The 27,420-nt window shown below is 40.8% G+C and overlaps 1 protein-coding gene across 19 annotated transcripts in view; it reads left to right on the top strand.

Annotated features, from left to right (window-relative positions):
* MAP7 (microtubule associated protein 7) overlaps nucleotides 1-24,081 on the top strand; it is a 180,257-nt gene extending 156,176 nt beyond the window's left edge. For 8 of the 19 annotated variants that reach the window (XM_060419732.1, XM_060419726.1, XM_060419727.1 and 5 more), the window contains 10 exons: nucleotides 1,152-1,279; nucleotides 6,560-6,675; nucleotides 7,026-7,309; nucleotides 10,075-10,297; nucleotides 11,353-11,524; nucleotides 11,727-11,828; nucleotides 12,391-12,441; nucleotides 12,533-12,590; nucleotides 16,808-16,910; nucleotides 20,286-24,081. In XM_060419732.1, the coding sequence (XP_060275715.1) occupies nucleotides 1,152-1,279; nucleotides 6,560-6,675; nucleotides 7,026-7,309; nucleotides 10,075-10,297; nucleotides 11,353-11,524; nucleotides 11,727-11,828; nucleotides 12,391-12,441; nucleotides 12,533-12,590; nucleotides 16,808-16,910; nucleotides 20,286-20,538 (1,490 nt within the window). In that variant the 3' untranslated portion in view covers nucleotides 20,539-24,081. The remainder of the gene's footprint in view (nucleotides 1-1,151; nucleotides 1,280-6,559; nucleotides 6,676-7,025; nucleotides 7,310-10,074; nucleotides 10,298-11,352; nucleotides 11,525-11,726; nucleotides 11,829-12,390; nucleotides 12,442-12,532; nucleotides 12,591-16,807; nucleotides 16,911-20,285) is intronic. The other 11 variants (XM_060419735.1, XM_060419728.1, XM_060419736.1 and 8 more) reach the window with 3 other exon arrangements.
* Nucleotides 24,082-27,420: the final 3,339 nt, after the last annotated feature.

Raw genomic sequence — 27,420 nt, 5'->3', positions numbered from 1 at the left:
GAATTTATTAACTAAATACTATTATATTCAGTTGATGTAATAGTTTCTTTAAAGAGTGGCTACAATGGCAAGAGTTGGGTAAAGTCATAACATGGTCCAGATACATAGTATTCCCTTCAGTAGTCATGTTTGTCTTACTTACCTAGAAAACGAGATTTCTGGATGAAATAGGAAAGTGAACCTTGGATCATTAGTACCCAAATGTCTGATACCTATCCTGTGTTCTGTGAGTTTCTTTAACCCCACTGTTACTCAGAATCAACCACTTGATTAATAACAATGTTCCTTTGAAAGTAAGGTCAGAAACTATGTGGTTTTCACAAAACAAAAATCTCATCTTAAGTAAAACTGTAACAGCCGTTCATGATTCAACTTTATTTTTGGCAATTCTAACATAATTCATGTTCTCTTCACCGTTTTAAATGATGACATCCCATTTCCCTATACGTTCCTCTGCTTGTTGTGAACCATCCAATGCCTTGGCTTTTGGGAAAACCCAAAAGCATGCATTTGATTTGCCTTTAAGTAGATAAAACATTTACAGAATTTTTTTTCTGGAAATTATTAGTTATTCTTGTAGCAAGTCTTAACACCTGATGAGACTTGGTCATTTAACATTTTAAAAGTTCAGTTGCTTTTTGTCCCCACTGGCTGTTGAATTCTACTCCCAAAATAGCTGCAGTATATCTTGCTTGCCTGCTTGCTCACTTGCTGTCTTTCCACCTTTTGTTCCATCTGAAAGCTAATTAGGAAAAATCTGATTATAAACAATCCTTATCTTAAAATTATGTCACTAATATAGCATTTTACCAGAACCATCTGTTTATAGGAATATAAGGCCATTGCTTTCTGTATGGCTGACGTCTGTATCTTTAATTAAAGTATTTAAATAGCCAAATAGTTTATATATTCCTGATTTTCACTTGGACGTGCCCTCCTTTTGGACACACTGTAAACAGGACCGTGAGGAGAATTGAGCGTGATGGTTCTGGAGGCCTTTAGGTAATAACACTTCTCCCTACTTTTCTTTCTATCTCTGCTTTGCTCCTTGTCCTGATCCTGCTTTTGGCTTTCCTTCAACTGCTCCTCTGGCACTCTTGTGTGTAAAACAATCACCTGCACCCTAGTTATCCCCATTTGTCCTCGTTCAGCATCTTGCAGCCCCATCAACATCACGCCCTACAGAGCTGCACACTCTAGAAATCCACTGGAGCGACCAAAATTCTTTGTAACACCACCCGAGGGCTCCGCGCGGAGGAGGACTGTTCACGGCACAGCGGTGAGTAGCTCTTGGGAAGCAAGCCTGGTGAGTCTGGTGAGCACAAGTCTGCTGTTCTTGTGCAGACTGGACACCGCCCCAAGGTGCAGTGTGGCTATCAGAGCGGGCTATGCCAACATCCATCATCACATCCACCCACCAGTCTTGAGTCTGCCTGACTGAGTGGTCCTGCTCCTACACTTTGTCCCCACTTGGGGATTCTACTCCCACAGAAAATCTAAATTTGAAGAGGAAAACCATTCTTTGTTCAAGCATGTCTGAGTGGCTAGACTGCCATCTGAGTGCTTTGAAACAAATCACTGCTATACCAGCCATACTTTAAGTGTGAAAGTAGGAAAAGCTCTGAAGGGGAAGTGGGCCTAGACTGCTGCCTTTGCATTTTATCCCAACCATATCCAGAAGCTGGCTGCCTTCTAAATGTGGTTCACTAAAAAGCAAGATAAAGACTTTTTGTCTGTTTAGCTAATCCGTGTCAAGGCCCAGATCTTAAAATATAGTGACAGAGTATTTTGAAAACACTAATTACCTGCTAAGTAATTCTTGAAAGGCTGTTGGGTTCTGTTACAGAGTCACATTTTGCAAGTGAAGAATATAATTTGTATTTGTTGTTACTGGCAGGGTGGCTGAACTAACCTCAATTTTCACCATGCTGTAAATGCAATGAGGTCACTTGTATGTCTCCAGGAATGTTTCTTCTTCTTTAAGCCATGTATCATTTGGCACCTGTTGAAAGATGTAGACATCTGTATTTTAGTGTTAAAGGACCCCCCAGTCAACCAGGAGATCTCATTGCCCCTCTCTCGTGGTAATAGCATGACCCATGAAAGGCTGGAACAATGCTTTTTTCAATCTTAACTTCCCAGAGCAGTTCAAATGTATAAAGCTGATGGACATTTAAAATGATTTTGCTTAGACCTTTGAGGATAATTCAAGAGTTGTGAGAGTTTGATGGCTTTGCCTATAGGCAGTTTTCTTTCAAGCCCCTCAAGCTTTCAGGAATCAACGTTTAATTCATGATTGAGTCAGACCTCCAGCCCTTGAAGCCAGAAGTGAAACTACCTTTGAAGTCTGGGAAGTTTACCATCCATTAGCACGTTGATGCTTTAGAAAGCCTAGCTGTGGCCAAATAGCAATAGTCAAGCAGAACAGCTTTGGCCCTGAACACTGAACACTTATTGGGTAGGGAAAAGTGTTTACCAAAGGAAAAATATCTTGTTAGAGATTAAAAGGAAAATTAACACACCAGGAGGAAAGTGTGAGAGCCAATCCTCCAACAGATTAAATGAGTGGGATTTGTCATCACTTGATCCACAACCTGTATTTTCTCACCAGTCTTGTTTTGTCTTTTCCGTGCCTCTTTCCTCCTGTATTTGATCTATTGGCTACCTTTTCATTTCTTTACAATTAAATATTTAGGCAAATACTTACTGTCAGAAAACGACTCACATAATTTATATTCCAGAACTGCACTGCAGAATTCAACCAAGCACTTGAAAATGTGACTAATGAGACTGACAGATCAAATCTTAAATTTATCTTTTAAACAATTTTTAATTGTGACAAAAAACAAAATGTACCTTCTCAACCATTTTTAAGTGCACAGTTCAAAAGTGTTAAGTATATTTACATTGTTATGCAACCAATCTCCAGAACTTTTTAAATCTTGCAAAACTGAAACTGTACCCACTAAGCAATAACTTTCCATTTCCTTATCCCTCAGCTCCTGGCAAGCACCATTTGACTTTCTGCTCCTATGAATTTGATTACACTAGATACCTTCATGAATGAAACCATGCTGCGTTTGTCTTTTGTGACTACTTGCACTTAGCGTATTAAGTCTGTCCTTCCATATTGTAGCATGTGACAAGATTTCCTTTCTTTTTAAGACTAGTAACACTCCACTGTGTATGTGCATATACACTCACACATATGGATTGACACACCACATCTTGTTAATCTGTTCATCTGTTGGTGGACATTTGAGTTGCTTCTTCCTTTTCGATATTGTGGATAGCATGGCTGTGAACATGGGTATGCACATATCTCTTTGAGATCCTGCCTTCGGTTCTTTTGAATACGTACCTGATTGTTGGATCTTATGGTAATTCTATTTTTAAGTAACTGCTACACTGTTTTTCATAGTGACGATACCATTTATTTACATTCTAACCAACAAGGTACAAGATCTTCCACTTTTTCACATCATCAGCAATATGTTTTGTTTTTTAAATAGTAGCCTAAGGAGCGTGAGATGATCTCATTATGGTTTCGATTTGCATTTCTCCAATAGTTAGTGATGCTGAGCATCTTTCTGTGTGTTTGTTGGCCACCTGTATATCATCTTTGGAGAAAAATCCAAGCAAGTCCCTTCCCCATAATTTTAACCTTAATTTTTAGTCTTTTAATCTGATTTTTAATTTTATTGGAGTTTTTATATATTATGGCTATTCCTTATCAGATATGTGATTTGCAAATATTTTCTCTCATTCTTTAGGCTGCCTTCTTACTCTGTTGATTGTATCCTTTGATGCAGTTTTTAAGTTTGTGGTCCCATTTTTCTATTTTTGTTGTTGTTGTTGTTGTTGTTACATGTGCTTTTGGTGTCATATCCAAGAAATTATTACCAAATCCAATATTAGGACTCTCCCCATTTTTTTTTCTGGGAATTTTATAGTTTGAAGTCTTAGCATTTCGGTTTTTTAAGCATTTTGAGTTCATTTTTGTATGTGGTATAAGGTATGTGGTATAAGGTAAGGGTCCAAGTACATTTTTTTGCATGTTTTTTTTTTGCATCTAGTTTTCCCAGCACCATTTGTTGAATAGACTATCTTTTCCCCATTAAGTGGTCGTGGCACCTTTGTCAAGGCTCCTTTGACCGTATACTCAAGGTTTTATTTTTGGTGGTCTGTTCTGTTCGTTGGTCTTTAAGTCTGTTTTTATGCCAGTACCACATTGTTTTGGTTACCATTGCTTTGTAATATGTTCTAAAACCAGAAAATGTGACTTCCAACTTTGTTCTTTTTTCAAGACTGTTTTGTCTATTCAGGGTCCCATGAGATTCTATATGAGTTTAGGATGGAGTTTTCTATTTCTGACCAAAAAAAAAAAAAAGATGATGTGGCCTTTTGATAAAGATTGTATTGATTCTATAGATTGCTTAAAGTAGTGATATATTACCAATAACAAGTCTTCCAGCCTGTGAACATATGTTGCATCTTCTTTAATTTCTTTCAGCAGTGCCTTCTAGTTTTTACCATAGATGTCTTCCATGTCCTAGGTTAAGTTTATTCCTACATAGTCTTTTTTTGATGCTGTTGTAAATGGTATTGTTTTCTTAATTTTCTTTTTAATTTTATTTGGTTTATCTAAATTCAACTGACTGCTCTTGAGCACTTGAAACACATTTGTGAGACTGAACTTAACATTAATTTTTAATTAATTTAGGTCCAAATTCAAATAGCCAAATCTGGTTAGTGGCTACCATTTTACTCAGTGTAGATGCAGAATATTTCTATCATCCCAGTTCTTTTGTACAGTGCTACCTTGGGATATCTGTTTATATTGTCTCTCTTGTAGGTTATTTGTATTCTAAACCTAACTCTAACTGTAAAATTAAAGTCTTTGTCCTGCTGGTAAGTTGTCCAGACCATTGACATGGGCAGCTTGCTGTGTATGTTTCCAACTTAGTCTTGTGGAAAGTATTAACAGGAAAGATTATTATACAAACCACTGGCTATTAACTCAGATCAGGATAAGAATTAGGAGCACCTTCACATGTGTGGAACTCAAATAAGTGATTGAGTCTGAGACCAACAGAAAGACATTTGTGACTTTAGCCACATTAAAATGTTTTGAGAAAAAGAAAAGCAATTCAAGCTACTTAACCCCAACCTCCCTTGGGAAGGGAAGCATAATTACCACCCTGTACTCTTGCAAAGAGCGTTCCATATGGTGGCTACTGCTTCAGCTACCCAAGGACTGCAAGTGTTCTCTGAGACTCTGCCTCCTGCCTTCTGGTACCAGAGATGGGGACAGAAGGTGGTCATGCAGCTGCAAGTGATATAAAGGGGGACATGCCCTGTGAAGCTCTTTCCTGCCCCATCCTTCATGTGTTTATTCTGGGGAAATGTCGAGTATTATTTGACAGTGAGGTGTTTTCCCCCACCTATAGTCTAGCCCATCTTTTGGGATATTACTAAGGAAAAGAGAAGCAGTTAGAAGAAGTGCTGAAGGGAACAAAGTCGGGGGTGGGGTGGGGGTGGCAGGTGATGGAGAAGGTAGGTGATGCTTAAGTCAGGCAGGAAGGAAAAGAAGGTACACACCAGCTTGTTGGCTCTGAAGCCAGATGATGTTCTGTCTCTTCTCTAACAACCTCAGCCTGAGCTCCTGCAAGGATCCCACCGACTGAAGGACTGCTAGACATCTACACAGGTGTCTCTAGCAAGCATTCACTGCCCTCGCAGAACACTGTCAGCCATGTTTCAGACACTTGGAATGAGTCTCTCTTGCCGTGTTCCTTGTTTGTTTTTTGTCTTGGTTGACTTTATCAGAATGCTTCTGGGTTTCCTTTTGCCCATTTCAACCTGGGAAAGGTATCATTTCTCTGGCTAATTCCTAGTGTGCAGTCAGAGGAGGGCAGATAGTTCAGCCCACTGTCAGATTCTTATTTCATCCCCAATGAAGAAGGCCAAAAATAGCTAAAATTCCTCACCTTGGGTCTGACTTTTCCTTCAAGGGCGAGAGGACACTAGGTAAGGGAGGACTTATTTATATTCATTAGTATAAAGAAAAAATTAACATCTGATATAGCAGACATGTAAATTAAAAAAAAAAAAAAAGACTGAGCTGTAGTGTGTTCCAGGGTGAAAAAAAGAAAAATGCTAAAGATTTAAAAGGGACAAAGGTAGGGAGGATAAGCTGGAAGTGACCTTTATTTTGACCTTTGTTTGGACTATACCAGAATATGAGAGATTTTGGTCCAGGCAGTTTTAGACAGAAAGCATAGGTGCTTTCTAAAAGTGTGTTTTTGCTTTGTTTTTTACAAATACACATCCAGATCACACTTCCAGAACCTTCTTATTAGTGTCAGATTGTGTTGATTCAATTATAAGGTTCAGTTTTAACCTAATAAAGGCCTTTTGTTGGGGTGGAATAGATATATATGGCAAAGGCTGGAAATTTTCCAGGTCATTCAGTGGATTACAGCTTCACTGTAGGATACTATGAATGTGATTGTCCTGCTCGTGGAAAAATCTAATTATTGTGTTTCTCTGAACTTAGGGCTATAAAAGAGAGAAGGAGAGAGAAAATGTGCCCTTCCACCTCACATCCGGCAGCCAAAGGTCTCTGTCTCCATCTCATCCCAAAGCCAGATCACCAGCTTCCTCCCGACTTTGGTAAGTGAAATATAAGAGCCTGGCAGTGTTGTTCCATGTTGGATAATTAGTAGTGTCTGTCCTCTGGCTCTGAAAAGAAACTGTTCTCCCCACATTGTTTAGCCTTCTCTTAGGGAGTGACATTTTTCCTCAGAGGAAAGAAAAAAGAAGCCTGGAAGGAACCTCTAAAGCAAATACTTTAGATCTTACATGTTTGCCATGTAAGATGTGAGAGATGTGCTCACGCAGCTCAATACCTTCATTTCTTTTGGTGTTGGTATTCCAAGACTGGTACATGGTAGAGATGTGGAGAAAGGGGGGTTCTGGCGAGCCCGTCCTCATGTTCCCTCTTCTCTTTGTCTGTTGCCCAGGCTCCCATCCAAGTCCTTTCCCCATCTGCCTGGCACCCCCAGACCAGCACCCGCCACACCTCCTGGACCAGTCAAAGCTGCCCCTGCTCAGCTCCGGCCCCCCTCCCCCGGCAACATCCGCCCTGTCAAGAGAGAAGTCAGAGTGGAATCTGAGAGAAAAGACCCTGAGAAGGAACCTCAGAAAGTTTCCAGCGAGCCCTCACTAAAGGGCAGAACACCTTTGGTGAAAGTAGAAGAGTCCACAGTTGAAGAGGGGACACCAGACGAAACAGAGCCTGCCCTCGGTAGGAACCCACTGACTGGTGCAGCGGGGGCTGCTTGGACTCTTCTCTGCTGCACTGCTTTTACTTAGCCCTTCCTCCTTCCCTCTCTTCCTTCCCTCCCTTCTTTGCTCCCTTTTTGGGCAGTTGGAAATTTTACTCTAAGACTAATTTGGGGACCTTTTCTTAAGTATAATTTTCTTGCATATAAAGAAGGAATCATCCATCCAACAGCCTATTGTTAGAGCCAGAGCATATTTGTTCCAGGTATGGTTTAGGATTCCTTTCATTGGCTGAGTCCAATAATTTGACAAAATGTGGTATTCAGAGCACCTGTATCAATCATTTATCTATTGCTGTGTAACAAAGTATCCCAGAACTTTGGAGTTTATAACAACAGACAGGTACTGTATCATGCAGAGTCTTGAGAAAGGAATTTGAGAGCAGTTTAGCTGGGTTGTTAGAGGATGACTCACACACAGGGCTGTCATTTCCTGATGCCCAGGCAGGTGGCCGTCGTTTCCTGACACATGGGCCTCGCCATAGGGTTATTTCATGTCCACATAGTTTGTCTGCTTGCTCTGTTGGCTTTCCCCAGCTGAGTGACCTGGGGGAAACACAAGAAGCCCACAGTATCTTTTATGCCTAATCTCAGAAGTCTCACATACACGGAAGTCACGATTTCTGCCACACAGTTCATTAGAAGCCGGTCACTAGCTTCAACTCACACTCAACTGGAGGGGATTAGTCTCTACCTTTTAGAAGGAGGATTTTCAAAAAATTCATGGAAATATTTTTCAACCACATCTATAATGTTTCATACTATAGAACCCTGCCCCTACCTCAGACCTATTAAACCAGAATATGTTGTGAATCCATGGACTCTGATACTAAGGTCGTCTGACTCCTGTGCAGGATTGCCAGATAAAACAGTGGCAGTTATCCTGTGTGTGGGCTTCCCTGGTAGCTCAGACAGTAAAGAATCTGCCTGCAATATGGGAGACCCGGGTTCGATCCCTGGGTCGGGAAGATCCCCTGGAGAAGGGAATGACTACCCACTCCAGTATTCTTACCTGAAGAACCTCATGGACAGAGGAGCTTTGTGGACTATAGTCCATGGGATTGCAAAGAGTCAGACATGACTGAACGACTAACACGTCACTTATACTTCACATCCTACGTGTACTGTAGTTTGGGGACCACTGGCTTATTAGCCTGTGTGACTGACAGACTTCAGAACTTTTTCCGGAGACCCAGTGGATCTCATCTCTACCAGACTAACCAGATGCTGTCTAGAAGTTTAAAAATCACCTGGAGCTAGAAATTCAGTACATCTTGTTGAAAACTGTCTTCATCCAAAAGTTTTCTCTTTAAAACTTAATTTGACGATAGAGGGTGAGGGCAAAGAAAGAGTAGATGACTCAAGACAAATGATAATATTGTTAGGGGAACAGGAGAGTCCAGTATCTGTTTACATGTAAACAGGGAGAAGAGAAAGGCCGAAAAATGTCCTGAGGACAAAGGAAAAACTTGTAGGAGCAGGAGAAATGTAAATCTTGAAAGGGTCTGGAGTGGTCAGGTGCATCTCACCTTGGGGCCTGGGGTTGGGGGTTGGGAGGGTTCCCTGCTGCACAAGCCCTCTAGGTACTTTCCCTGAATCCAGATAAGGTCAGAGAACTGCTCTAATCTTTCATGTTCGCATTAGGACTGGCAGTGGAGACCTGCCCTGTCTAAGGAGCACGGATGCTGGTTCATTCCTTCTCAGACCTGGAGACAATGCTGGGTGGACCTAAGGGATCTCTCGACTGTTGTCTTCCCAGCCTGAACCTAGGCTCGTAGTAGGGACACTGGCCATGGTCACAGAAAGGCTTTAGTCCTCTAATGATAAATAGTCACTTAAGAGAAGGAATTATTACTCAGCCGTAAAAAAAGAATTCATTTGAATCAGTTCTGATGAGATGGATGAAACTGGAGCCGATTATACAGAGTGAAGTAAACCAGAAAGAAAAACACCAATACAGTATACTAACACATATATATGGAATTTAGGAAGATGGCAATGACGACCCTGTATGCAAGACAGGGAAAGAGACACAGATGTGTATAACGGACTTTTGGACTCAGAGGGAGAGGGAGAGGGTGGGATGATTTGGGAGAATGACATTCTAACATGTATACTATCATGTAAGAATTGAATCGCCAGTCTATGTCTGACGCAGGATGCAGCATGCTTGGGGCTGGTGCATGGGGATGACCCAGAGAGATGTTATGGGGAGGGAGGTGGGAGGGGGGGTTCATGTTTGGGAACGCATGTAAGAATTAAAGATTTTAAAATTAAAAAAATAAAAAACTAAAAAATAAAAATAAAATAAAATAAAATAAAAAACTAAAAAAAAAAAAAAGAGAGAAGGAATTTTGTTTTTAATGTAATGAAAGGCAAATAGGAGCTCTCGTCTTTTTTTGTTAGGGTTATAACTTCCTTTAGAACCTAATGTGAGGCTCTATGTTCAGTACACGTTCGATATGTGTTGCTAACTGATTTAACTGTGTCAAAATAAGACTCAGTGACAGTGTCAGCTTTGGATGTCTCACTCGCACATGCAGCTTTTTGTTACCTGTTGCCCGGTTACGGATAGAATACAGTGAAACCCTGAGAACGCTCCGTAATAAACATTCTCTTTTCTTTTATAATGATGAATTCTAGGCCTGGGGTCTGGGGGATGCTAGTTTTTGTTTTGTTCTTTGGCTTTTGTTTCCAATTGGCTTTCTCCTTGTACCTGTTTGTACAGCTGCTCCAGCGGCAGCCTCGGCCCCAGCTCCGGCCCCAGCCTCCACCCCAGCCCCGACACCAGCCCCGTCATCCACCCTGACTGCCAGTGCTTCTCCGAAGACCTCTGCGGGCACCACCGACCCAGAAGAGGCCACAAGGCTGCTTGCTGAGAAGAGGCGGCTGGCCCGAGAACAGAGAGAGAAGGAGGAGAGAGAGAAACGGGAGAAGGAAGAACTCGAAAGGTAATGGAGTGACACCCTCGGGACACCTTGGAGTAAGTCTTCAGAAGAAGTGGTAGTAGTGTTGAAGGCGAATCTATGTAAGTTGTTACAGAATTACTCTCACCTGCTATTCCTCTGATGACTAAGCAACTTTTTAAGTCACATTTTTTTTTTTAATAATGACAGTACAACAAAATTGATGGAGAAAAGTTTGAAGAAGAAAAAACCATAATCCTACCAGATTTCAATAAGTGTGTACATTTTGATTCATCCTTTCCAGTCTCTGAACAGTATGTGGGTGTATATACATGCCTATATACAGACACACATATTGTCATGATTGTAACCACCGTAGAGGTACAGTTGTACAGTCTGAGTTTGTTTTTTTTAATCTAACATCTTGCTCATCCCCATGTTTCCGCATTATCTTATTATTTTAAAGCTGTATAATAAAAGCTCATGTTTTCTTCTTTCCAGATAGAATTCCTCTCATAGGGTAGCTGCTGGGAGATAAAGTGCCCCATGACTGCCTGCGAGACAGTATGCCAGGGGTACTTTGCTTAGTTGGCCTCCTTCTGGAGCTAATAAGGCTAATGTTAATATAATTGTTCTTCAAATAGGCAGAACTGCCTCTCAGGAAAGTATGCTGGGCCGCCATCTTGGACATGCCCTACCCTTAGTCCCAAAAGGGAGTTTACATGGTCCATCTTACCCCGTCCTGCCCCAGAACGTTATAACCTTTATTTATTTACAGAAACTGGGAGGGGAGTGTTAAATTCTTTACTAAAAGTTAACATTATTGGATTAAACAAGTCTGAGCCTTTAAAGATAGTTATATTGCAGATCCTTAAAACAAAAAAAAACAAGCTGCCCTCATAATACGAGTGGTAACATTTTGCTTTTTGCTTCTGTTTCCCACGAGGCAACATGAGGTGGGGGAGAGAGAGTGGCTTCACATGTATCCAAGTGGAGACTGTGGCAGACCTCCCAACAACCGTCCTTGAGATAACCGCAAGCTCCAGCCTCGCCAAGGAACTCCCCTCACGTTTCTTTGTCTTGGTTGGTCTTTTTTCCAGACAAAAGCGAGAAGAATTGGCCCAGAAGGTAGCTGAAGAGAGAAGCCGCCGAGAGGAGGAGGCCCGCCAGCTGGAAGCTGAGCTAGCCCGGGAGCGGGAAGAGCAGCTGCGGCGGCAAGAGGAGGAGCGGGCCCAGCGCGAGCGCGAGGAGATGGAGCGCATCCGGAAACAGGTAGCGGGGTCCGGCTCGCGCTGGGAGCAGGTCGGCTGCGCGGCCCTGGCTCAGGATGGCGCGAGGGGGCAGCTCAGATGAGCAGAGCAAGGTGTCTAGCGTGTGGTGAGGAGCGCTCTGAGTCTCCTGTGCCCCGGGATTTCGGGGCAGCGGGCAAAGCCAGCTTGTCTCTATGAAGCCGATGCCGTCTTCTCATTTTCAGAAGGAAGAAGAAGCTCGTGTTCGGGAAGAAGCAGAAAGGGTCCGGCAGGAGCGGGAAAAACATTTCCAGAGAGAAGAGCAAGAGCGCCTGGAGAGGAAGAAGGTATTTGGGACACTCACTGCTCTGATTCTTCCTAGAATGAAGCAGGCTAAAGATGGAGAGACTGGCTCACCACATTCAGAAAACAAATGTGTCTTGCCCATTTTAGGTTCTCTAAAATAGCTCAGTATTAATATTCTCCTCCAAAGACATCGGTCTTGGTGTTTCAGTCCTCATCAGAAAGTTACTTCCAATTCATGTGGCCTAAGCCAATTCCAACGTTTTTGTGTGTGTGCTGTGCCTGACTCTTTGCGGACCCTATGAACTGTAGCCCTCCAGGCTCCTCTGCCCATAGGATTCTGGAGGCAAGAATACTGGAGTGGTTTGCCATTTCCTCCTCTAGGGGATCTTCCCAACTCAGGGATTGAGCCTGTGTCTCTTACCTCTCCTGCATTGGCAGGCAGGTTCTTTACCGTTAACTTTTTTTAATAACTCCAATTAAGACAAAGAGAATATTTTCCTAAAATAGACATGTTTAGGTGCCCTGCTATTTGCTTAGCGAAATGCACCAGGCCAGCTTTCTTCCTTTATCGGATCTGTTTGCTCAATTCTTCCTTTCTTGTAGCGACTTGAGGAGATTATGAAAAGAACCAGAAGAACAGAAGCTTCAGATAAGGTATTGAGATGGCCATTTTTAAAACTATTCTTAATGTTGTTTTTTTTTAAACCTGTAATTTTAACATTAAAAATGCTTTTTTCTTGGCTAGAAAACTGTTGATCAGAGAAATGGAGATATAACCAAGGGAACTCCCACTGGAGGAACAGGTATGTATTTCAGTGAACTCAATTCAAATGCAGAATTTTTGAATTGACTCTAGAGGTCAAGATAAGCACTGATTTTAAAATAAACAAAACTAATTCATTCACAGAAGCTTAGGTGTATCTCATCTAATCTACAAATCTATTTATCTAAAAATCTGTAGCATTTTCTAGCAGATTTTTTTCACATTTGGTTATACTCTAATGGAGTTGATATCTTAAGTCATTTTATATCATATACTTGTTCTATTATGTATATATTTGTGTGTCCATATCTGATATATATGCCTTTATATAGGGCTTCCCTGGTGGCTCAGAGGTTAAAGCGTCTGCCTGCAATGCGGGAGACCTGGGTTCGATCCCTGGGTCGGGAAGATTCCCCTGGAGAAGGAAATGGCAACCCACTCCAGCATTCTTGCCTGGGGAATCCCATGGACGGAGGAACCTGGTGGGCTACAGTCCACGGGGTCGCAAAGAGTCGGACACGACTGAGCGACTTCACTTTCACTTCACTTTCATAGTGGTGGATGGTTTAGTCGCTAAGTCATGTGCAACTCTTGTGACCCCATCCATGGCCTATAACCCACCAGGCTCCTCTGTCATAGGATTTTCCAGGCAAAAATACTGGAGTGGGTTGCCATTTCCTTCTCCAGTATATACACACAGTAAAATTAATTTTCTTTGAATATATAATTAAATATCATTTGGAGACTCAGGTTTATTCCCTGGGTCAGAAAGATCCCCAGGAGAAGGAAATGGCAACCCACTCCAGTATTCTTACCTGGAGAATTCCATGGACAGCCCATGGGGTCACAAAGAGTCAGACACGACTACAGGACTAACACTGTCACCATCTGCTAAAGGAACCTGTATTTATATTTGCTATTAAGGACATTAAACTTTCTGTACTTACAGCAGTTCTCAGAAAAGGATTTAAATGTTATGTAAGTTCTGACTTCAGAAGACAATTAAAATTTGAAAATTGTTGAAATTTCATTAGAAAATTGTTCATATGCCATAGGCTTTGGCCAGAGATGATTAATTTCTTGGTGATTTTAAATCAAATTTGATGTAAATGAAAATAAAACTTCATGATTTTACAGAAGGGTGGTTGGTCAATAGTACATTATTGTTTTCTCCTTTCGTCATCTGCAGTGTCAATATGAAGAGACAGGACCAGAGATACCTCAGTTTCTTTTGCTTGCCTTTTTTTTTTTTTTAAAGACAAATGAAATGATTTACAGGAAAGGACATTTCTCTGTAAACTCTCAGTTCAGTTCAGTCACTCAGTCATGTCCGACTCTTTGTGACCCCATGAATCACAGCATGCCAGGCCTCCCTGTCCATCACCAACTCCCGGAGTTCACTCATACTCACGTCCATCGAATCAGTGATACCATCCAGCCATCTCATCCTCTGTCGTCCCCTTTTCCTCCTGCCCCCAATCCCTCCCAGCATCAGAGTCTTTTCCAATGAGTCAGCTCTTCACATGAGGTGGCCAAAGTACTGGAGTTTCAGCTTCAGCATCATTCCTTCCAAGGAACACCCAGGGCTGATCTCCTTCAGAATGGACTGGTTGGATCTCCTTGCAGTCCAAGGGACTCTCAGGAGTCTTCTCCAACACCACAGTTCAAAAGCATCCATTCTTCGGCACTCAGCTTTCTTCACAGTCCAACTCACATCCATACATGACCACTGGAAAAGCCATCGCCTTGACTAGAGGGACCTTGTTGGCAAAGTAATGTCTCTGCTTTTCAATATGCTAACTAGGTTGGTCATAACTTTCCTTCCAAGGAGTAAGCGTCTTTCAATTTCATGGCTACCGTCACCATCTGCAGTGATTTTGGAGCCCAAAAAAATAAAGTCTGACACTGTTTCCACTGTTTCCCCATCTATGTCCCATGAAGTGATGGGACCAGATGCCATGATCTTAGTTTTCTGAATGTTGAGCTTTAAGCCAGCTTTTTCACTCTTGTCTTTCACTTTCATCAAGAGACTTTTTTGTTCCTCTTCACTTTCTGCCATAAGGGTGGTGTCATCTGCATATCTGAGGTTATTGATATTTCTCCCAGCAATCTTGATTCCAGCTTGTGCTTCTTCCAGCCCAGCGTTTCTCATGATGTACTCTGCTGCTGCTGCTAAGTCGCTTCAGTCGTGTCCGACTCTGTGCGACCCCATAGACGGCAGCCCATCAGGCTCCGCCGTCCCTGGGATTCTCCAGGCAAGAACACTGGAGTGGGTTGCCATTTCCTTCTCCAACGCGTGAAAGTGAAGTCGCTCAGTCGTGCCTCTTAGCGACCCCATGGACTGCAGCCTACCAGGCTTCTTCATCCATGGGATTTTCCAGGCAAGAGTACTGGAGTGGGTTGCCATATGTACTCTGCATAGAAGTTAAATAAGCAGGGTGACAATATACAGCCTTGATGTACTGCTTTTCCTATTTGGAACCAGTCTGTTGTTCCATGTCCAGTTCTAACTGTTGCTTCCTCACCTGCATATAGGTTTCTCAAGAAGCAGGTCTATAAACTCTAGGGACTTTCAAATGTGAACTTTGGGGTTTTTAGGGATTTGGTTTTACTTCAGTAGAGGCTTTCCTAGGTCCTTTAGGTCATGACCCCTTCTTAATGGTGTTTTCATGCTCTTTTTAAATATTTGTTTGGCTGCACCAGATCTTAGTTGTATTTGGCATACAGGATCTTTAGTTGCAGTGTTTGAATTCCCAGTTGCATCATGTGAGATCTTGTTCCTTGACCAGAAATTGAACCCAGGCCCCCTGCCTTGGGAGCATGGAGTCTCCCAGTCACTGAACCACCAGGGAAGTCCCCATCTTTTTTTTTTCCCCATGCTCTTTTAAAGATGCCCTAATTATATTTGTTTGGAAAACAGCCTTAATGGTTGCCTGTTAACCCCACTGTATTTTTAACAGGTTGTCTCTAGGAATGTTGTAATAGATGCAGGCTTGAAGCAGGTGTGGCACCCAGTGAGTGATCAGAATGCGCATTTTAGGGTGTAAATTGTACCAACTCAGGATTATTTGAGGAGCTGATGCTGTAGATTGTGCAGAGCCAAATAAATAGCTCCTAGTTTTTTTTCCCCCAATCTTTCTTCTTTCTGCTATTTCCCTGTCAATTCTTTTGATATTCTTCTGGAACGAACAATGGTGAGAGGGAAGGTGAAACTTGTCAGTCATCATACTTGTGTTTATCGTCACTAATAATCAGTGTGATTGAATACTGCTAGAAAGAGGCCTGAGGATTATCTGACACATTTTCCTCTTCTCCCAGTCTCTCATGTGGTTGAGGGCTAAATGGTATTACCAGTGCTCCAAAGAGAATTCTAGGTTAGGGCGGCAGGTGAATTTGCAGACCTATCAGAAGTCTTCTCAGAAGCTGTTACCAATTTTGTAAATGTGGACAGCTTTTAAGTTATCTCTTCTTTGCTTCAGTTACTAAGTTCTTTGTTCATCTGGCCATTTTATTCAATTTGTACTAAGCTGTGAAATAACACTTCTTTGGAATCATTTCACTTATTCTCTGACATCAAGCTGAAACCATAAACTGCCACAAAGGTCCCTGAAACTATGATCGACGTTAAGTTTTATAAGACTTCATGTAAACCTGGCCCAGATTTTAAAGTCACTTACCAATACTGTTGGCTTACGCTAGACTCCAGCAGGGAGCGTTGCATGACTAGGTAGCATAGTTAGGTACAGTTCACTGGCCTTCCACGTGTGAAAGCCATGCCATTCTTAAGTGTGACTAGAACTAAACTGAGTTTTACCAAATAGGGTAAAACCACTTTTCACCACTTAGGGTATTTCATGATTATTTGCTCCAAATCCTTCAGTAATCATTTGTTCAGCATCAGCTTGGCCAAGTCAACATACTACTGTCTTCATCAATTGCTGTGATTTCAGTATTACGTATTTTGCCCAAAATCAATTGGGTGCAGGCAAAAATGATAGCCGCCCTGGTTTCCACCCTTACAATGTGCCATGCAGTGTTCTAAGTACAAGTGTTCTATTTACTTCTCACGGTAGCCTATGAGGTAGGTACTATTATCCATGAGGAAACCAAAGCACAGAGCATTTATGGCTTGCCCAAGGTCACAGAGCTGGAAAGTGGCAGAGCCAGGACATAAATCCAAGCATTCTGGCTGCTGGGCTTTGGGTTTGATAGTAGAGTAGTAGTAACCCTTTATCCCATTATCTTTGCTATGTCCAGCAGTATCTACACTTCCAAATATGACAAACTCTCCAGGATCGGAGGAACCAGAGGCCAGCACCCATGTGGTTACCTCTCACCAATCAAAAGTGACGGTGGACAGGTGAGTTAGACAGCTGGGGCTTTTCTTAGCACATTAGAGCAAAGCAGGACAGTTTTTGTCTAACCATCCCTTCCCCAACCACTGTTAGCTCCACCAAATCCCACCAGAATTTTCTGATGGGGCCAGACAGAATTTCAGAGTTTTAACGTGAAGATTTATTATATTTAGATTCATTATTTTGGTTAGAGGTAGTAAAGGAAAATGTCTTTTCTTGAACTGCTAAATATGATGGTGAGGTTTTTGTGTGGCTGTTTAATCAAATTACAGGGAATAATTTGTTACTTTCCTTTATATACCTTTGGCATGATCCTGGACCATCTTCACACACTTTGATGATATATAACAGCTGTATTTTTACTGTATATAATATTATAATGAGTCACAGGTTTGTTCCTTAGTAAAAGCAATTTAGATGCCAGTATTTCTTATACCAGTAGTAGGACTTCCTACAAGGAAACAAATGTTTGCTGACAGTAGTTAAGAAGTGTGGGTTGAGGGAAGATTGCCTTACTCTTCCCTTGCATTTATATTGACAGGATTTTAACAGTGCTGTCTCAAACATGAAAAAAGTTCTGTCTCTAATGCCAGCCTTAGACACCATAAGAGAATTGAAGCTCCTCAGATTAATTTTCTTTTAATTGATAGAACAATATATCTTAAGATCTAAGATCTTTTTTCTTCCCAGTTATATTGAGATGTGATTGATAAATAGCTCTGTGTAAGTTTAAGGTATATGGCATAATGGTTGATATATATAAATTCTTAATCTAAAAACACATACCACACATTTTATAGTATTGGCAGCAATGAAAAGACAAGTCATCCTAAGGTGTCATAGGGTATCTTTGTATTATCTTTCTGGGACAGTAAACATTTTCTATTTTGCCCACTTAGAATTCCAAAAAAACACAATTTTCTGAAGAGATACCTTAACAATAAGCTTTTGATTATGTTGAATAAATTTTCAAAATTATCCGAGACATGAAGTAATATTTTATTTTTAAATTAGTTTAATTTTTAAATATTCATTTCCAACTCCTATTTAAAAGTACTGCAGAGAGTGCCCCATTATTATAACAAGGAATAAGTTTTTTAAGCCACTGGTAATTCTCTCCAGGGAATAAAATTAGCTTATACATTAGCTGACTCTCTTCAGTGGTAAAATCACCAAGTGATCAATCATTGTATAAGAACCCAAAACATATCTTCAAAAGTCCTACATCCAGCTTCAACCTCGCGTGTAAGCCAAAGAAGAGGAATTCAAAAGCTGGTTCTCGTATCTTAAAGAGGATCCATAAACCCTAACCTCAGCAACTTCAACTTCAGTTTAATAGTTTTTGCATATCACTGTGTCCTCTGAACATTTAATAATTGGTCATCCAAAGCATATGGTATGATTATTCCTCTAATTGTTAACAAGACTGGGTGGAGGGGTTGGGTAGTAGTGGAAGGGGAAAATGAAGTCAGCTGTTGAGTCAAACGTGGGGTTGGTGTTGCCATTATAGCTTGTCAGCACACGCAGGTCTGAAAGGTGATGGAGCTGACATCCGTCAAGGAACAAGGGCTTTGAAGATATATTCTTTTGCCAAAACTTGTACTTAAAAAATCTCTGTGGGATGAGAACCGAAACTCTCCCTGGTTACAGAAAGCTCACTCATATTGGGAAAGAATAGGATGGCAGGCATTCAGTGTGTGTGCATGCAAGCACACTCATGTAGACGGTGATGCCAAGCTTCCTCTCAGTTCCATGGTACAATCGTGGGAAAGCACCACACCATCATAGTCTGAATCTGTATAATAATTTCATGTTCTTTTCCACAGCACTCTTACAAATAATATTTTCACTGTACCCTGCAAGGCCTTGTGATGCAGTTAGGTCAGGCATCTTTCTTTTTCTCCTAAAAGAAGAGGTTTAATAGTTAACAAAGTGAAAGTGAAGTCGCTCAGTCATGTCTGACTCTTTGCGACCCCATGGACTGTAGCCCACCAGGCTCCTCCATCCATGGAATTTTCTAGGCAAGAGTACTGGAGTGGGTTGCCATTTCCTTCTCCAGGGGGTCTTCCCGACCTGTGGATCGAACCCAGGTCCCCCGTATTGCGGGCAGACACTTTACCTTCTGAGCCACCAGGGAAGTCCAATAGTTAACAAAAAATGTACCAAAATATCCATATCAGAAATGCTTTAGAATATGTTCCACAAAGTCAATATATCTTACTGACTGAGGAAAATAAACTATATCCTCAACACAGGAGCAGAGAAGCAAAAAAAAAAAAAAAAAAATGTGGGAGGGGGACCGTGGAAAGAGTGGATGTATATTAGCTTCATTTTCACCATTTGGGAAGGAGATGGAAAAAAGACTAACTTACTAAAGTTCAAGTTGCTGGCATTACTGACAGAGACCTGATTTTCTGATCTCTTCCATAGACCTGTCTATAGCTGAACATTCAGTTAATAATCAATGTATATTAAAAGTTAAAACGTTCACAATTTTTGCCTCATTTTCCATTTGAAGACTAACTCCTGTCAAGCAGGGTCATTTTCTTACGAGCACTGAACAAATCATGAAGCTTGCAAATATGTTTACTACTGCAGTCAGATAAAATCAACAGTAAAATTAATCTAGCATCCGTTTGATGCATAGGCATTGTTTTGTCACATTGTAAGCATAATATATAACCTAAAAAGGGATGCTGGTTTGGTTATGGAGTATGTGGAGGGAGCACAAAACATAAAAGAAATTACAGGTAGAAATTTAAGGATTTCATGGCTAATTGAATGTATCTCAAAAATCCAAGCTATTAAACATGAATTGATAAGAATCAAGGTAGGGTCAGAGGCAGAGTTAAGGGGCAAAGATGAGAAGGTTGGTCTAGAACAATTAACCTATACAATTATGTTCATGTTTTAGGAAGCTAGAGATAGCCAGGGAGAATTTGAATAGCCAGGCAGTGTACAAAACAGCATTATGAGAAAAACAGGACCAGAAATCATGTAGCCAGTCTGGAATGCAGACTGTCTCACAGTACTTATGCAGCTTGTACAAATTATCCCCCTCACCCCCAAGTTATAATCCCCTCATCCTTGAAGTAAAGATCCTAATGAGGGCTATTTTTATCAGACAAAAGGATGTAAAATGCCTGCAGTAGAAATTGTTAAATGTATGTAGAATTTTATTGATAATGATCTATTCTAATTGATAAATTGTTCCATTTTATTAACTTTAAAAAGATTTTTTTTAAGTATAAATATGTTGAAACATAATTTTTATTAAAAATGATGTCATTCTGATTTATTATAAAAGTTTTGGGTTGTCCTAAAAATGTTTTCCAGTTTTAATACTAACTCCTTTAATTTTGATTTTTCCAACTCCCTAGTACTCCCAGTTTGGAAAAACAACCAAGTGAAAATGGAATATCAGTTCAGAATGAAAATTTTGAAGAAATTATAAACTTACCCATTGGATCTAAACCATCCAGACTAGATGTCACCAACAGTGAGAATCCAGATATTCCTTTGAATCCAATTTTGGCCTTTGACGATGAAGGGACACTTGGACCCCTGCCTCAGGTAGACGGTGTTCAGACACAACAGACAGCAGGTAAGCTTGCCTCAAACTCCCTTCAGTAAACGTCAGAAATAGGTGACACCGAAGATGGAAGGAGAAGGGAATGGCAACCCACTCCAGTATTCTTGCCTGAGGGATCCATGGACAGAGGAGCCTGGTGCGCTATGGTCCATGGAATCGCAGTCAGACATGACTGAGCGACTAACACTGAAGAGGGAGTGAACCTTGTCCTGTGTGACTTTGGCACACTTTGTCCTTCAAGGGACCAGATACGCCTCATGGAAAAGACTGTATGGGTCATAGAAATTGAATTTTGAGTTGTGTTGGGCAACTTCTAGGGCCCCTCTTATTCTCCCAATCAGTGTAGAAATTCAGTCTATAGCACCTGTGGGTATATGTGGGCCTCCCCTCACAGAGCAACATTCATTGCCCAGAGACACTGCTGGTCAGAACATGCTTTATAGTAAGACAAAAACTTAACCATAACTGAGTGGCCAGTGAACCAAGTTCTGTCCACTGGAGATAAGGTTTGTTTGGTTTCTATTCCATCTTTCTCAGTTCTAAAGATATTTGAAGACTGCCAACAGGTGGCTCAGCTGGTAAAGAATCCTGCTGCAATGCAGGAGACACAGATTCAATCCCTGAGTCAGGAAGATCCCCTGGAGAAGGGAATGGCTACCCACTCCTGTTTTCTTATCTGGAGAACCCTATGGACAGAGGAGCCTGGCGGGCTGCAGTCAACAGGGTTGCAAAAAGTTGGACATGACTGAGCAGCTGACACTGTTACTTTTTTCACTTTCAGCATGTTCTCTCATGATTTTTCTCATGTTTGGCACAGCAACCTGGGATAATACATTATTGTCCTTTTTACGTGTAATGAGATAACGATTTAGGTAACAGGACCAGTCTAGTATACTGAGCCCAGGGGCCTTCCATTCCTAGTTGAGTGACTGCAGCTGTTGACTCTCTTAGGCCCTCTGGGACTTACAGTTAAGCTGAAGTCATTGTGCAAAAAGAACAATAGCTTTACAGGACCCAGAGAAATAACAACATAAAAAATTGCCAACTCAGTGCTCCTAGTGACTTAACAGCACAATCTCATCAGGCTCCAGAACAAATTGGATAATCCAGCTTCATCTCTTTTCAAACCTCTTGGAATTCTATCAACTTCTCTCTCTCCCAGCACCCCACTTTCACATATTGACCAGCATCTCTTTATACTGTCGTAACAGCACCAGACAAATTCAGGATGTTTAGCTGAGTTAGTAAAGCATTACTTGTGGTCAAATTGTTTTGTATTAGATTGCAACAGATATTTTTAGATATAAATATATTAGATCTCACCAATATTTTCCAGTTTAAAACTGGTTGAAAAAGCCAATTTTGAACCTTTATACACATGAAGCTAGTCTTTTTGTCCTCCTCTAAGATACTGACCTTGGGCCTGTAACTTTGCTTTAGTGATCTACTTTTTTAAGATTGTGAAAGGAAGAAGGTCCACTGTAAATGAAAGCTATTAACACCTGACATTCTGTTAAATTAAGCCTTTGAGAACAATCTGATTACCTGTGTGTTGATGGAAACACTCCTGGTACAGCTTCCTACTTTGTCATGTCACAGATTCACAGAGATGGAAGGAATGTTCAGATGACTTTGTTTCATTTGCCAGGTTTTAAATCACCTTTTGATTTAAAGGTGATGTAATGATTTACCTGTCATTTCATTCCCACTGTTTTCTAGGAACATAGTCCAGTGTCTGCATTAGTAGGTGGTGTTAGGGGTTGTTTTTGTTCATGGCTGCTTATCAACCATCATTTATTTCAGCTTCAACATATGACTGGAGCCTGAAGCATCAGGTACTGAGGATTCCAGACCAATGAATGTAAAGTTTCTAATCTCAAAGTACAATTGACTTAACACAGTTTGAAAAAGTAAATGATATATAGCCTAAGTTAAAGAAAGGACATGTGTTTTCCTATTAGTGGTAGCATTCAATTAGATAGAAGACCAGCGATCCTGATCAAATTGCCTGTTCATATGAAAGACAGTGTATAAAAAGCATAGTAAAGTTTTAGGAACATAATGATAAGATATTACTGTAGTATTTTTCTAAGACTTTAGGTAAATGTCATATTAATCTGTTCTTTCTTGTCTCCTAATATAGAAGTTATATGAGCATTTCTTCTGAAGAACCAAAGCAGAAATTTAAAAAGAATTTCTACAGTTACTGGAATTCCTTCCATGCTGCAAAGGAGCATCTTCCCTTCCTCCAGTTTTCTAAAGATTTCTTGACCATCATTTTGAAAAGATTTTATTAAAACTAGCTAAAGACAACAGACTGGAAAGCTTTTCTAATAATTTTCGCCAATAGAGAAAAAAAAATGCTCCTTGTTCTTCAGTACTTTAAAATGGCTTTTTCCAGTGTGCTCCTTCTTAGGAAATCAATATTTTTCTGCTTTCTTTAAAAGATGAGACCATTTGGCTATCAAAAATAGGCTGAGTAGGCATGATTTTTCACATAGATATTTTGGTCTTTAAATGCTAACATGTAAAATTGACACAAATTTTTACCTTTTGCAATGTAATACTTGAAAATATAAGTACCTCTTGGTTCCACAGGTAGAGTCAATAGGAGAGGTGTTTAAATTAAGCCTGTTTGTTAAAATATTATTGCAGAGAGCTCTATTTTAGAGGCAGATTACCAGGTTCCTGTAAATGCAACTTGTACATGGACATTCTGCAAACCCCGCTGTCCCATTCTTGCATCTTTTTGCTAAAGCGTACTCAAGTTTTAAAATGTGAAAAAAATATTTTTTCTAGAGCAAGAAAATAATTTACTGTCCTCTTAAATAATGTATTTATAAAGTTTTTCAGAGAAACTAATCAAATAAATTAGAACAATGTGATAACATTGCAGATTTGATTTATGAGATGCATTCCTTATATTACTGTGAGAGAATGTTGCTGATAATTCAGGGCTATTTCTGAAGTCTGTTTATTGCTGCTGTCCCCAGTGATGATGGGACTTATCTTTGCCTTACCGGATCTCAAATTATATGCGAGGGAATAAAGATTTACTATTTCTTTAAATTTAAAAAAAAAAATTTGGTTTTGCTCGTTTAAGAGCAATGAAAAAAATGATGGAATGTTGACTGTGTTTAGCACCCAGGACACTGCAGGACACCTTCATGAAGGTCCTTGTTCTATGTGACATCCATCAGCTTTCACCCTTCACTTCCGCTGCTGAGCTTGGCTGTACAAACTTGCACTTTCATTTGATGATATAAATTCAACTTTATGTTACCATTTGAGAGACTGTTAGTAACTAAATACTGAAGGAGAGAGAACATTGAGGAAACACGTTTTATTATGGAGTATTTTTTAAAAATGATAAACTTCTGCCACTAGAGTGTTTTTTTTACTAAAGGAAGGGGTTGGTTAATTAGATTGAATGAGGGGCTGTTCATTTATTGGACTGTTTCCTTAAAATCCTGACATACCATCTTTAGTAACAGCTGTAATTTGTTAAAACATTAATTTGGGGGTTTTCCCTGTTCTCAGTTGTCCATGTACACATAGTCATATTAAAAGAAAATCTGTTCAAATCGGGTCTTTGTTGTTGTTGTTTAGATTGACCTAGCATGAAAACACCAAATAAAATGTGTTTGACATAGTTTTACTTTTAGGTTTCTCATATGTTATACCTGCACTTAGGTTGATTCTTGAATTTTCCAGTTGTTCTTCACTTAACCTCAACCATCTTCATCTGAACAGGCATACAGAATAGTTTTCTTTAAAATTTAGAGCAGGAATTCAGTTTTTGCTAGGTTTTCCTTTTTGTATTTATATTTAACGAGCAAAATCATTAGCAAACTGAAAGCCTCTAAGTAATCAAGTTTTAATTAGAAAGTGAAAGTGAAGTCACTCAGTTGTGTCTGACTCTTTGCGACCCCATGGGCTGTAGCCTACCAGGCTCCTCTGTCCATGGGATTTTCCAGGCAATAGTCCTGGAGTGGATTGCCATTTCCTTCTCCAGGGGATCTTCCCAACCCAGGGATTGAACCCGGGTCTCCCGCATTGTAGACAGACGCTTTACCATCTGAGCCAGCAGGGAAGTCAGAAGTGACAGAAAATTGTTAACTCTTATTTTGTTAGCTACATTACCAGAGGATGATGACCTTTACAACAGCTGGATTGCTCTCTCTCCAGCCCCTTTAAATCAGTACATATCTACCCTACTGATCTTAAAGAGGTGCTCAGAAATGGCAACCCACTGCAGTGTTCTTGCCTGGAGAATCTCAGGGCCAGGGGAGCCTGGTGGAGATGGGTGGAGCCTTCAGTCGGATATGACTGAAGCGACTCAGCAGCAGCAGCAGTAGGGACTATACTAAGGGAAGGTCTCAGGTATCAAATATGACCCTCTCCATGGCATGAAGGTGCATGGGCCTTTTGTTTCCTTTTCCACACCATTGTGGTCTGTTTTAGGCCAGTTTAGACACCAGTCACATGTTCATTTGGTAGATAGCCACAAACCTTTACTGGAAGGAAAGGCTATATGTTTCCTCTTGCATAACTTCACTACCTGGTGGTATATTATAATAATCATATGAACAAACATTAATTCACATGAACGGTCTTTGGGAAGCTTGAAGTTCCTTCTCAAAACCATTCAAGGTGTCTGTGGGATTATGATTTGCCTCACAGCAGGTAGGACCACAGTGATATTCTACAGGCAGGATTAGGTAAGCTGATTGGATCAGGAAGCATAGTCCTAAGTGGGTGGTTTGGGGGAAGGTGAACCCCCAGAACTCTACACCTACAGTAGTAATTAAAAGTCCTGAGCTTGCAGGATCTGCCATATTCTTTTACCTCATGCATATTCCCTCTCAGCCTTTCTAGACAACCACTGATCTTTCAAGATCCATTCACTAATGAAAAGTTACTAACATCCTTTGTGCTGATTAACAGTGATACAGATTTAGATAGCAATGTTTAAAGCCACCAGATTCAGTTCAGTTGTTCAGTCGTGTCCCGACTCTTTGCAACCCCATGAATCGCAGCACGCCCGGCCTCCCTGTACATCACCATCTCCCAGAGTTCACTCAGACTCACGTTCATCGAGTCCTTGATGCCATCCAGCCATCTCATCCTCTGTCGTCCCCTTCTCCTCCTGCCCCCAATCCCTCCCAGCATCAGAGTCTTTTCCAATGAGTCAACTCTTCGCATGAGGTGGCCAAAATACTGGAGTTTCAGCTTTAGCATCATTCCTTCCAAAGAAATCCCAGGGCTGATCTCCTTCAGAATGGACTGGTTGGATCTCCTTGCAGTCCAAGGGACTCTCAAGAGTCTTCTCCAACAGCACAATTCAAAAGCATCAATTCTTCGGCACTCAGCTGCCTTCACAGTCCAACTCTCATATCCATACATGACAACAGGAAAAACCATAGCCTTGACTAGACTAGACGGACCTTAGACAGCAAAGTAATGTCTCTGCTTTTGAATATACTGTCTAGGTTGGTCATAACTTTTCTTCCAAGGAGTAAGAGTCTTTTAATTTGATGGCTGCAATCACCATTTGCAGTGATTTTGGAGCCCAAAAAAATAAAGTCTGACACTGTTTCCCCATCTATTTTCTGAGAAGTGATAGGACCAGATACCATGATCTTCATTTTCTGAACGTTGAGCTTTAAGCCAACTTTTTCACTTTTCTCTTTCACTTTCATCAAGAGGCTTTTTAGTTCCTCTTCACTTTCTGCCATAAGGGTGGTGTCATCTGCATATCTCAGGTTATTGATATTTCTCCCAGCAATCTTGATTCCAGCTTGTGTTTCTTCCAGTCCAGCGTTTCTCATGATGTACTCTGTATATAAGTTAAATAAGCAGGGTGATAATATACAGCCTTGATGTACTCCTTTTCCTATTTGGAACCAGTCTGTTGTTCCATGTCCAGTTCTAACTGGTGCTTCCTGACCTGCATACAGATTTCTCAAGAGGCAGTTTAGGTGGTCTGGTATTCCCATCCCTTTCAGAATTTTCCACAGTGTATTGTGATCCACACAGTCAAAGGCTTTGGCATAGTCAATAAAGCAGAAATAGATGTTTTTCTGGAACTCTTGCTTTTTCCATGATCCAGCAGATGTTGGCAATTTGATCTCTGGTTCCTCTGCCTTTTCTAAAACCAGCTTGAACTTCAGGGAGTTCACAGTTCACATATTGCTGAAGCCTGGCTTGGAGAATTTTGAGCATTACTTTACTAGCATGTGAGATGAGTGCAATTGTGTTGTAGTTTGAGCATTCTTTGGCATTGCCTTTCTTTGGAATTGGAATGAAAACTCCCACCAGATTGGGGTCCTTCAAATCCTATCTGTCCTACCCCCACAGTGAGATTAAACAGGTATAGTTTATATATACACGTATATGTACTCTCTTGAGAGTCCCTTGGACAGCAAGAAGATCAAACCAGTCAATCTTACAGGAAATCCATCCTGAATACTCATTGGAGGGACTGGTGCTGAAGCTCCAATACTCTGGCCACCTGATGTGAAGAATTGACTCACTGGAAAAGATCCTGATGCTGGGAAAGATTGAAAGCAAAAGGAGAAGAGGACAGCAGAAGAGACGGTTGGATAGCATCACTGATTCAGTGAACATGAACTTGAGCAAACTCCGGGAGATATGAGGGATAGGGAGGCCTGGATGCTATGTACCGTCACGGAGTCACAAAGAGTTGGACACGACGTAACAACTGAACAACAACATACATATACACATACATCACAAAGTATATGTTAAAATGTTTTGAAGTAAATTATTGCATATTGACTGGAGGAGAAAATGGCAACCCACTCCAGTATTCTTGCCTAGAGAATTCCATCTACAGCGGAGCCTGGCAGGCTACAATCCACAGGGTCACAAAGAGTAACAGGCATCAATAAATGCAACCA

This window comes from Ovis aries, chromosome 8, assembly GCF_016772045.2.
Source record: "Ovis aries strain OAR_USU_Benz2616 breed Rambouillet chromosome 8, ARS-UI_Ramb_v3.0, whole genome shotgun sequence".
NCBI classification, from domain to species: Eukaryota; Metazoa; Chordata; class Mammalia; order Artiodactyla; family Bovidae; genus Ovis; species Ovis aries.
Note: the sequence above shows the minus strand (reverse complement) of the source record. Positions and strands in the feature narration are given on the sequence as shown.